We start from the raw sequence: 12,499 nt of genomic DNA on the forward strand, positions 1-12,499 counted from the left end.
AGATGCCTGCACCAACACTTTATGCTCTGTTAGTTCTGTCAATAAGGTATGAACCCTCTTTTCCCGGATGACAAGCTGAGTGATGTGAGTTCAGCAACAGTTAGCAAGCAGAACTGAGGAAGGGCTGCATTTTTCCTGGCAGGTCAGGTCCACGTCTGGAGCTTCTCCTGCAGACGCAGCTTCTGCTGCTAAAAACCCGGGACAGTTTGAACCCTTCTGTCCTATGGCAGCGCCTAGCCACCTCCCAGCTGAAATAAACTTCCAAAGCATAGCTTTGCCATCAGACTTCCTTGGTAGGTTTTGTCAGCAGAGCTCGTATTTCACACCCCATCACAGCCCTAACTGATACAGCCCTGCTGCAAGAGGCATGTGGCATGAGCTTGCCATAGATATAGCAAGACGATATTTATATAGAAAGCAGACAGCACTGCCAGTAAAGGCTCCAGTTCAGCAAAGCCCTTAACCACATGTTTAAATATCATTGAAGTCAAGTTCAATTACTTTAATCATATACATAAGTACTCTGCTGAACTAGGGCCTAATAGTAGTTTCCATCTCTTTCCACATGATCAAGGCCTTTTCATATTCTGCTGCATGCGATAGGGATTTCTTTTTGGTTGCACAGCATGAGCAACTGCTGTGACTTTTGGAAGACTCTCTCAACAATTTGAAATTGCTAAGCTGTCATAAATACTTCTATGTGGAATGCCTGTAACACAGAATGGAAAGGAATTTTCCCAGCTCTATGCTTCCAGGGTAGATCTAACACATCTTTTCCCCTGTTTTTCAGGACCACCTGTTATTGCCAGCCACCACACATAACAAGACCAGAAGACCAAAGATGTCTATAGTGTTGCCAGCTGTAAACATCAATGGTAAGTGCAAAACATGAAAGAGATTGATAGACTAATTTCAAAGAGATGCCTGACTTGTGTATGGAAACCAAGCTTAGACGAAGCGGACACTGTTACAGCTTTGAAAAAGAAGTCAAACTGGTAGTTGACAAAGTTCCTCCTGGAAAAGGGGTACTAGCACATCATTCGTGCCTGGCATCCCAGACTGTCACAAGAGGCCTCGTGCCTTGTCCAGCAGTCTGCAGTCTCTCTCTGTAGCTCCTTCAGGACTCTGTGGTAATGCCATCCAGTCCTGGTGATGTATACGTTGCTGATTCCAGTTACTTGAATATGATCTAGCTTCTCTAACTTGGTGGCTACAAAGGTTGCATTGGGTATGGAGACTGTCCTGCATAGAAAACAGCTTTGTACTAAAGGCACAGGCTTGTTAGTGAAAAGAAATGTTCTTGACCTCCATTTTAGTCCCATGTGAGAGATATGACTTGAACTGTACAAATATATTATTAATTCATGTGATGAGGAACTGCCAAGTTAAGACAGTGTCACTGTCACACTGTCACAGTCATCAAATGCATCAAGAACCTTGTGACAGTACAAACTTTGCTTACTATCTATACACTGTAATGCCTTTTTAATACATGCTTTACAGTACAAGTGAATCATAAACCCAAATGTTTTTGTTAAATTCAAGCATGCCAAAAACATTGTCCGATGACATAAATTTCCATAAACAAACAAACACATCAGTTCGGGCTTGCAACATCTTATAATTATTGTTTTCCCATGCACTACAGTATGGTAAGTCTGGAGTGATAATGTGTAACCAGCTATCTTAGGGAAATTTTTATTAGATGTATCAGAATTATTTTTGGCATTTATCAGTCTGAAACTCCCTTTTCATGTCTGTTACAAAAATCCTTTTCTGGCTGAGCTGAATTATCACAAGCAAATGTGAACTTTATCACTTGGAGAATAAACCCTATTTCTAATTTACAAAGTATTTATTCTTAAAATGTTATTGAGTCTTAAGTGAGATAGCTGTTCAGTTATTGGAGTAAATATAATTTGGAAAATACACATCAGAATCCAGTGATAAATCTTACCCTTTATTAAGAATGAAACACTGTGAAATTATAGTTACTGGAGTTCTTTGGGATTTTTCTTCAGAACATCAGTAAAATCCAGGAAATAAAAGATGTCCTGGGACTTGGTAGAGGTGTTGAAATGGATCAGACACGAGGAGAGCAATTGCGTAAACAATGGCATCAAACACTGCTTCCTCTGTGACACTCAGCCAGGTGTTAGGAAAAAAATTACAAGATACGTAAGAGGCAGTGGGTACCTTGGCATAATGTTTAATTTGATAATTAGTAGATTACTGATAGGAGATTATTCCCTAAAAAGTTCTGCCTGGAGACGAACCCATTTCTCTCCTTTGAGAACATTGCTCCTCCACCCTATCCTGCCTCTGCAGGGACTGAGCATGTCCTGAAGAGGCATCTGGAAGTTCGCTGACAGCAAAGCTTTTCTCCAAGCTGTCTGCTCTGCTTTTAAGCTCACCTTAATTCTTTGTCCACCTGCGGAGAATTGGCTGCTGGAAAAGGCTGGATCTCCCTGCGCGGAACTGTCAAAACTTTCAGTGAAAGAACTCTGCCTTTTCTCGTGCCTCAGACAGGTCTTTGTGGAAGAAGGGAAATCTTTTTCACTGCCACTGGCAGACGAGGTGAAGGGAGTACAAGTGAAATGGCCTTTGTTTTGATTCTTTTTCTGAACTACTTCACTTGCTTTCTTCGATGGGATCTTAATTTTATCTGAGTGCTAAAGTTTACCCATGACACTTTACAAACATGAAACAGCTTTACAGTTCATTAGAGGACGTTTTGAACAACTTGGACAGTCTTTTACCAGCAGGACTGTCATCCTTTTCTGATTGTGCTTTGATCTCTTGAGTGCCCTCTGAGCTCTGCTGGAGACTCTTTAGCTCACTCGAGCAGTTCCCACCAGCAGCAGTGAGGAGAGAACAAGTGTGAGCAAAGACCAGGAAATGAAACGAGTTGTCAGTCACTGTCTTGTGTGACTCGACTGCAAGGTTTGTTTGATTCTTTACACCCATGTACAAAACAGAATTTGGTTTGTAGTTCAAAAAGTTTTTCATAATTCTTCTTGGGGGAAAACTTGATATAAGTCCAGCAGTGCTAGTGCTTTTCAGCCGATGGCAAATCTCGAAAGAAAACTTTGTAGTAGACGTGTGTGTGTGCACGTTCAATACAATGGAAGTTGTAGCTGGAATATTTAAGAGAATATTGTAAAAAGCAATAACAGTAAGTTATTCATTTTCAAGGCAAAAACTTGATAAAAACTATTCTGAATTTTATGTTGTAGAAGAGTAAAAATGGCCATTACCTTTTAAGTACGCCCTGCGTGCTCCATCTCTTGTTCAGCCTGAGTTGCCCAATGCCTCTCTGCGAGCATGAACAGCCAGCAAAGTCTCTACGGAGGGCTTCTGTGCAGGTGCCTGAAAGTGTGTTGACTCTGAAATACGTTTAAGTATTAAGGTGTTGCTTTTTTTTTTTTTTTTTAAATAGACAACAACTGTGTTGGTACATGTTTATCCCTCCCCTCTTACCGACTGGTTTCTCCCCACCCTGTTCCAACCTCCTTTCCATGCTCACCGGGCCACTCCTGCAATTCACAGCCAGTGCTTGCTATCAGCTTCTGCCTTTCTGCCTCCCCAGATGCTCTCATTGTCCTTTACCCTTGTCCCACTTCCCTGCTGGCTGCTGTCACTCGGTCCAACTCTCCCCTTGGCCCCTGCAGCCAGCTGAGCCCACTTTTTGACCTCCCTCTGCCCAACTACGAAGCCCCATCATTTCTGGACACAACTAGTAGTCAAAAAAAAAATCTTTCTGATGGGATCTAAGTAAGCCAGGCTTGATAAGCCTGGAGGGAAAAAAAGCAGAGTTGTGTAGCCCTAGTCCCACTGTACGTGGTTCTGGGAGTACCCCTGGTATGACTTTGCTGAGAAGTTATTCCAAGAAGAAATATCTTGCAGTTTCTCATGGGAATGAAAGCCAACTGCAATTTACAGTTAAACTTCAGCTTTTGTTTTTAAGCAAGTCATGTTTGTTATGCTGGATTGCAGCTATTATTTTAGAAATCTAACTATGCACTTGAGACCAGTTAAGTCTCCAGTAGATTTCATTCCTAAATTTGCTTTTATTGTAATTCAGAGTCGTGTTGGCTCATTACACCAGTTCCAAATTGACATATAGGCGGTGCCTTGCTTGAAGTTTAAATGAAAACATTTGCCATTAGTCTTGTATTTACTTAACTGCTGTAAAAAATGCAGTGGGTTATAACATCGGTCTTTGGATCAAAATAATCTATAGAGAACAGCACAGCTAAGCCACTCTTCCGACCCCAAGCACGGGCCTTTTGTCTCTGCAGGATGTCCGCAGCTCTGCAGCACAGCGCACACTAGCAGTAGTCCTCTCCATACAGCGTGCAAAAGAGAGAACATACATACAGCCACTCATAGGAGATAGCAGTCAAAGTTCAGCTGAAGAAGACACTTGCATTAATGTATTTTTCCCCAGGCAAATGCCAATGTTGCAGATGTTGGAAGAAGCATAGCTCGTGCCTGGGACTTTCTGCCAGTTACAAATACAAGTGTTGTTAGTGCCAGCATCAGACCATTTACCATGTGGAAACCAACCAGCTGAGTACTAAACTGCAGGTTTCCTGTTTATTTCATGGAAGGGCTAATGTACGGTCTTCACATCGTGAAGATTTGGGGTCCTTAGTGGTCTGGAGGTGAAGGGCTGCACATCCTCTTACTAGAACCCCCTGGATATCCTGTGCTATGTCAACATGCCCTTTGGCATTAGTCTCTCCCCTTTCCCTTGCTCCCAATACATAAGTGTAGAAGTCAGGGCCAGCGGTTGTTTACATGGAAGCTGATTCGTGTGGATCAGTTCAGCTGCTAGTACATGGAATAAGTTACAAGAGTCAGTTACTGAGTCCTGAGTATCCATCGATCCAAGAGAGAGCTGCTGCGAGGAGAGCATTAACAGCAAGGCTGTTGAAAAAAGGGGAGTTTATCAGTTGCCTAGCAATAAGCAAGTACACGTCCAGCCAGCAGACAAGTCTAAAGTTCCTCACCTTATTTTCTGAGAACTGACAGCCATGAACAGAGAGTTTTGAATTTTCTGCAGATGTTCTGGATAGGTCCTTGGTCTGATGTCACACAATGGGACTTGTCTTCAGCCTGCCTTTGTTATACTTGTTTGTGTGCCTGATCTTCTGTAAGTTGTGTGTTCCTGGATGGAGTTATCCTAAGAGTCGCTTTTTGTGATGAAGCACAACAGCCAAAGAGGCTCTTAGAGATAAAAATCTACCGAGTGGAATGGAGAGTTTTGCAAAGTCCATATGCTCAGTTGTGTTGGACAGCTTCTGACTGCAGCTATTTCCCTCGGCCTTCCTTTCCAGCATTTCTCACCCTACTGATGTAACAGACTTCAAAAGTGCTCTGAAATAATACACGTTTCAATTAAAATGGCTAATAACAAATATAGTGGTAAGGTTTTTTGATCAAAACCAGAGGGATTTCTGCCATCAAGTAGCACGGATATTTGCACGCAGCTACGAAGGACGTTCTTTCAACTGACAGCCATGTGCAAAAGCCCCTTGCAGATGTCCAAGGCTGGTAGCAAACTCTGTGAAAAATCCATAAGGCAAACAGAACCCACACAGGCTGAGAAGGAAGATAAAAAACAAAATCTGTTTGGGAAATGACAATGTTCTATAAGTTCTCATGTCTCAGGGTTAAAAAAATAGTCTCCAACTTCCTCTGCCTTCAGGGTCAAGCAAACAAAAGATGTCATTTCCGTCTTGCAGAAGAAGCAGCAGAATTCCCAGTCATTGAGCGAGGAAGATCTAAAACAACACATTTACGAGCGGCTGACTTTCCTTTGCTGTTTAACAGTTTAGGTAGCCTTCTATCTCTAGGTGTTGTCAGTTCCTTCTTTGTGCTTAGAAGCCAGATCTTAATCCCTGTAGCTCCCTCTCATGGCTGCTCTGCTTGGCCCCAGACTGGGAAGCTCGTGCCAGTCTAGTAGGTACAGAGGACTCATCTCTGGGCTGCACAAGCATGATCTGCAGAGATCTTCCCCTTGTTGTTTCTGCTTTTACGACTGGATTTAACAGAAAGCACTGAGAAATCAGCATAGCCTTATAAGTTATAGTGTATGAGAAGAGGGTCTGGAAGTTGTGTAGGTAGGATTACAACCTGCCTGTAAGATGAAAGTAGGGTGACTGCTAATGTCTTTTCAGAAGGTCACTGAGAATCCTATAAAGCAGCAAGGCTTCTCAAACAGGATATAGAAAAGTATATCTCAGCATGTCTCCATGCTATAAGCCTACAGGCCATTTTCAAAAATTGTACATTTGAGGAGCACAAGTAGTTTGGTGAAGCCAGACCGGGACAAATCCAAGCCAAAGCTCGCTCTTGGCTAGGACTCTCTGCAACAGCTGATTTTTGTGCCTGGACTGAGACGTGGAGAGTCTGCTGTCCTGGTGTGCAGTCAGACAAGCAGCGTGTTGAGTTACTGTGGTTCTGCTGTAATAACGATGGTTTGCGAGTGTCACAGATGTGCTTCACCCCTTGAGCTCATCTAAAATTCTGCTCCAGAGGTCAGGGCTGAAAGCGTGGCAGAACAGGCTTTGTCAAGGAATTTTAACCACAGGTTTTAGTCGTATTGTAAGATGTTGCTGTTCTCACTTCTTTTCTCTTTTCAAAGTGATGTAAAATTTCTGTTTACCAGAGCAGAATAGCCCCCCTCATCTTTCCTGTTTCCATGAACATCAAAATTGATCATTGCCTAGATTTAACTTGAAACACAAGTTTGTGATAAGTTTTGTTCTATGAGAGATTTTGCACTTCCCACCACTTTTCTGCTAATATACATTGTCCTTGACAGGAAGGAGAAGATTAAATTAGTCAAAGAAGTATGACAGAAATCATTCAAATATTCTGGATGCAAAAGAAAAGGAATCCGTGTCATTTGAGTTCATGTTTAGTTAGTTAGACAGGAAACGATCAAGAAATGAAATCATAAAGGCTTATTCCCCTGTGACTTTTCATAATGGTCTGTTTACCTAAATTGCTGAATAAGTAACCTAATTTTAAGTATTCAAAAGAACAGGAAGATGATTTCAGAGGATCTTCTGTGTCTTTTTGCCCCTTCGTTAACAGGAAAATCTCTTAGGTTTTGTGTGATATAGCTGGCCAAGCCCCAGTGTGACTGGTCTTTCCTGGACAGGCAGGATAAATGCTACAGATGGCATTTTCTTGGGAACATGTTGTCCAAGAAGTGGAAGAGAATGAGTCACAAATTAATTGGACTTCAGATTTAGTATTTCAAGTGCCAGTGTAGAGTTACTACACCAGATTGTTTTTCCATGTAAAAGACATGCTATATAAAATTCACAGTGTAGAAGTAAAAAGGAACCCATGACATGAGCTGCCAGTATGGAGCTGCAGGAGGAGCCAGGTTCAGTTTGGAGCTGAGTGTGTGCGCGTCTCGCTGCAGAGAGCCTATCTTCTAGGTATCTGATCAACCTGGATGCCGATACTGCCGCGTAGGCACGCTCTCCCACCAAGCTCTACAGTGAGCACCGTGCTGAGAGCTGTGCTGCAAAGCAAAAAGGAAATTTTAATCCTGATCTGTGAGATTGCACTCTCCATCTCAGCTGTTTTGAACTGTGTTTGTGCGGCACGTCGTAATTCTAGCCTTGAGTCCAGCTGATCTGCCTTAATACATTTTCAAATGTTGTAAATTTAAGATTACCTAATTCCTCTTAGTGTTAATTTAGAGGTGGCAAATACAGTTTTATGTTTGTGATACATAGGCCAGCCCTGATTACTGGTAGCTCTTTATTTCTGCCATGATCTGAAACATAATTATACATAATGAGCTCACCCTGTAAAAACATAAAGAGCTGAAACAGAGCTGGTAGATGAGGTTCACATTTATGAGTTCTGTCTTGAGAACATCACTGGAGTAAACCTAGAGATTAGTAAAAACACAGCAGTCCAAGACAGTCTTTTTCTGTGTTTTGACTGCAGTCTCTAAGGAGACTGCAGCCAGCTGGGCCAGCAGGACTCTGCCTTGTTCTCTTATCCCAGTCCCAGTCTTCACACTGCAGCTTTCCTCGTCCACTTTGTACGGTCACCATACCTCTAGTGCTTCCCGTTGTGCTCCTGGCTGTCCTCCTGGTGTGAGCCAACGTCAGTGTTGCTGCAGGAAAGCGTTTGAAAAATATGTCCTGAGCACCTGAAGGAGATTTGCAATTTCAGTCACGCACCAGTGCCTTGCTTGTACATCCTCTGCCTCCATCCTCTCTCTTGTAGCCCCAGGTGAGGCAGTGCTGGCATCTCCCTGTACAGCACAAATACGTTCTGGGTGAATGCGGATGGAGAAATCGTTGCCAAACGGAGCTGCCCCTCTCTAAGAAAAGGAGGCATCTCTGTTTCTGAGCCAGCACTTGTATCTTAAAGCTGGAAATCTCCTGCTGATGTAGCTGGAAGGCAGAAATCTTTGAAACTGACTTAGCATTTTTATTAGTGTGCCGCATTCAGAGAGGCACTCTGCAGCATGTGTGCAGTTTTTATTTATTTTTAATTAACTGGCAAATCTATTGTATCAGAGAAGTTCACATGGAGGAAAGTGCTTGCCCCATGCAGACAGAAGCTTCAAGGAGGTGGTATTAAAAATATGCTTCTACAAGCAAGGGCTGATCACAGTATCTAAATAAATGAGGTAATTTTATGTATCCAAGTGAGACAGGTGGAAAATTCAGCTCACTATCTGGATAACATCCAACCTGTAAAGACATTTGAACTGTAAGTGCGTACAGGCTCTCACCAGCCTTCTCTCTTAAATCAGTTAGACACTTTAGCACTAGGGTACAAATGATACTGGGTGACAGAAAAGGTCTGTGTCAGTGAAAAAGTGATGGCTGCCTCCTGAAAAAAAACGAAGTCGACTAATTAAGTTAATTTTATCAGTAAGTGCCTACAAATTGAAATGGTGAAGTACATACTACAGTACAACTTCAGAGGTTATGGGCTACATAAGAATGGGAAAACATTAAAAGAAAAACAATAGGGTAAAATGCTGGCAAGTGGTCTGGAGAATGATTAAAGATAGTGCAAAAGGACCTTTAAAAGGACCCTAGAAAGTCCATCAGGCTTAAATAATACATTAAAGTAGATTCTTAGAAGTAAGAAGAGCTCTCTTAAACAAAAGACACTGCAACCAAACAAGGGAGTTGGGAAAAGAACACAACTTCTGGCAGACTTAGTATCAAGCCATAAGAATTCAAGCCAGAAATGATACTGAGGAACAACTTGCTTAAGGCATAAAAAAAGAATAAAAACATATTTTCAGAGGAAGCCTGCCAGGGAATCTGTAGTGCCTGTAGAGGACCAAGGTGTAAAAGAGCACTTAAAGTTGAGGGAAACCTCGAAGCATTCTTGTGTTGGTATTAACAGCTAAGGATATATAAACATGAGAATGGCAAGTGACAAATGGCATCAGGAACTGTAAAAAATCAAGTCTCACATTAGCACGAGTTGGCTGAATCTGTGAGAGCTGAGCATGCATGGATACCTTGCATAGACTGGGAAGGGAGAGCAGAGCTCCTGCAGAGGCAAGCTGTGCCTTGGTGCTCCGCTGGGGACCTCGGGGGCAGCGATTTCAAGGATAAGGCAGCCTCCTCAGTGCAATAACAGGTCTTGGTTTTTCAGAAAACTTGTGAAATGGTAGTTCTTCAGACACTCTTAAAAGAAAGTGAGGTTTTGTGAGGGAAGAGGAAGGCTGGCTTGTAGGTTAGTATCTCCCTAAAAGCTGTAAGTGAAAAGTACAAGTAGATGGCCAGGCTTTGTGTGCGGGGGGGTGCTGACAGCCGGGGCTCGCTGCAGCGCATCTCCTCAAAGAGGCTGGAAGGTCTCAGAAGAGAGTGGAACTCGTTTCAGCAGGTGAAACTTGGTGTGAAAAAAATGGAAAAAAAAAAAAAAAAACAACCAAAAACGTGGGAAGAATATTCCTGACCAAACCTACAGTGCTAGGTTCTGCCCGAGCTGTTACTGCTCGCAGGAGTCACTGGGGACCATTCCCTGAAGCTCCAGCTTAGCCAAGGAAGAAGAGCAGTGTAATTTATCACTGCTGGATTTGAAAGAGATGGCTGAGAGAAGGGCTGTAACAGAACCTGAGGAACCATGAACGCTGTGGGTCAGGTGGCTAGGAAGCAGCAATTTTCTCTTTATTCTACCCCCAAAAGTTGGTACTTGCCCTGACTTGGAGATGTGCCTGTGCCTCTCGGACCCATCCTGCTGCGCTCAGAGGGAGCAGCCCCCTGCTTGCTGCCCTCCAACAAGCCTCCCAGCCCTTGTTCTTGAACAAAGCCTCTGAAGGAATTCCTTTTTAGGCTACTCTCCTGTGTACAGCTATTTGTCTTGTGAGTGGGTATGTCTGGTTTTGCAGACTGTGCAGGGAACTTGTTTACACTTTGTGCCTCCCGAGCAGCCGTGGGATGGTTCTGCCTAGCAGAGTTGCTCTCTCTCCAGCCTCTTTCCTTTCTTTTGCTCCCAAAAGAGCTTCCTGTGCAGCAAAACTGCTCTGTGCCTTGCCTTTGTTTTCTTCTTTTTTTTTTCTTTATTTTTTCCCCCCTTCTTTGCAGTTAACATTGCCTAAGCTGGTTGGGTTTCAGATATGGCCATCCTGCCAACAAGAAGCGTGCCCACAGCCAGTGCTGTCACCAGCATCTCAGTATTGCCAAGAAATACTCTACCTGAGGGAGCTTTAAATGCTGTGCCTGCAAGGATCAACACCACTGATTCTGATCTTCTCTTCTTGAGAGGCCCTCGGCTCCCTCTCCAAACCAACCAGAGCAAGCCCAGTAGACCCAAACCGGGCCCTCTCCTCTGGCCGTGCCCAGCATCCTCTTGCAGAGGCGGCAGTGGTGGCGCAGCATGAAAGATGTGGAGACAGGAGGCCAGCTGGGAGGGGGTCTGTGGGAAGACCTGCAAAGCAGAAACACCCAGGATCTCATCTAACCCACGTCAGTGTCTGGGGGCAGCTGGGTCCACAGACTATTGCAAGTGGTTTGCTTGGACGTAGTTGGAGGCAGAAAGTTGATTTAAAAAAAAAAAAGTTACTTGGGTCACAATATAACTTTCTCCTTTGCCTCAAGTAATCCCATGTAACAAGCAAATCTGTAAATATTTTAGAAACCCTGCTGCGTTGTTGCAATGAGTGTATTTTTAGTCTTAGTAGCTTTTACAGCAACACTGCTTCATTTATATACTTATTTGGTAGTGTATACCAACCCTTCAGACGGAAACATTGTCCAGATGTGGCGGACAGTCGGAGCTGCTCAATGGAGACGAGATGGAAGGTCGCAGCAGTGACGCGGCAGAGGCAGCCCCCTGAATTTTGTTTGTTTGGGGACAACTGCAGCGCTTCAGCAGCCCAGCCCCAGAGCTGCTTGCAGCTGGTGCCCTTCTCTTCTATGAAGTTTGTGCTTTCTGAGCTCTGTGCTGCCCTAAACATAATCTCTGTTTTGGGCTGGTACGGGTTGCAGTACAAATTGTTTTGGTAGTTTGGTGGTAAATCATTCTTTAAACCAAACTTCATTGTTGTCAGCTTTGCACAGCTAGCACAAAGCAACCACCAACACCTCTGATGGCTCTGTGAAAGCTGTCTAGGTTCCTGCTGGTGTGATAGATGGGACTGCTGAAGGGGATGGAGGTGTAAATTAACACTGACATGGACTCTGTGGGGAATCTGATGTGGCAAAGCAAACTCTCTTGTTAGAAGGAAATGTGGAAAATATAAAGGGTGGGAGTATGTGTTCAGCAAAGGTGCTTTTAAAGGAGTTGGTGGTTGTGTGATATCTTATGGAAAGACACTTCCGTGGCATTTGACATCAAATAAACTAGTTCTGTGGATCCTGGAGCTGATTGAAAAGTTCTGCTAAAGGGAGAAGGAGGACTTTGTTTTCTTGCTCTTTCTCATATATGCCTTTTGAAAATCTCATGCTCCAAAGGTTAAGAGAAACTTCCACCTTCTTCAGTAATTGGTAACAGTAGCTATTACCCTCAGCTTTGTTTGCTGAACATTTTTAGTTTGGACTGCTGACTTCATCTTTCATCAATTGGAACTTGCAACGTGTTTGTAAGAGGAACTGCTGTGAACCCTGGAGAGCAGCGCTGAGGAATCGGCGTTGTGTTCCCCAGACCGAGCTCACACACTGGGAATTTGGTACAGCCCAGGACAGCGCGCCTCTCTGAGAAGGTGCAGTAAGAGAACTGCAGTGCTTGGCACAATTACCTTGCTAGTATTTTGAAACAGCCTACATGAAGCACGGCCTTAGAGCTGTTAACAATTAATACCCAGCACAGCCTTTTGGCCTGCAAAGGAGAGTGTCTCAAGCCCATCTGGGAGTTTTGTTCTGACGCTGTGTAGTGTGAAAAGCTGTATGTTCTGAACTTGAAAGAGGAGCAATAAATCTATTTATAAACCCAGACACCTCTACAGGACATCCGTTCCCTTTTCACTTATGTAATCCCACAAAACATCACT

General features: G+C 43.5%; 1 protein-coding gene across 6 annotated transcripts in view; it reads left to right on the plus strand.

Moving 5' to 3' along the window:
* ATF6 (activating transcription factor 6) overlaps positions 1-12,499 on the plus strand; it is a 79,312-nt gene that overhangs the window by 60,501 nt on the left and 6,312 nt on the right. For 2 of the 6 annotated variants that reach the window (XM_035537377.2, XM_035537378.2), the window contains exon 15: positions 791-875. In XM_035537377.2, the coding sequence (XP_035393270.1) occupies positions 791-875 (85 nt within the window). Of the gene's footprint in view, positions 1-790; positions 876-10,610; positions 12,443-12,499 lie in introns of those variants that run through there. The other 4 variants (XM_035537376.2, XM_035537379.2, XM_035537375.2 and 1 more) reach the window with 4 other exon arrangements.

This window comes from Cygnus atratus, chromosome 8 (genome assembly GCF_013377495.2).
Source record: "Cygnus atratus isolate AKBS03 ecotype Queensland, Australia chromosome 8, CAtr_DNAZoo_HiC_assembly, whole genome shotgun sequence".
Lineage (NCBI taxonomy): Eukaryota > Metazoa > Chordata > Aves > Anseriformes > Anatidae > Cygnus > Cygnus atratus.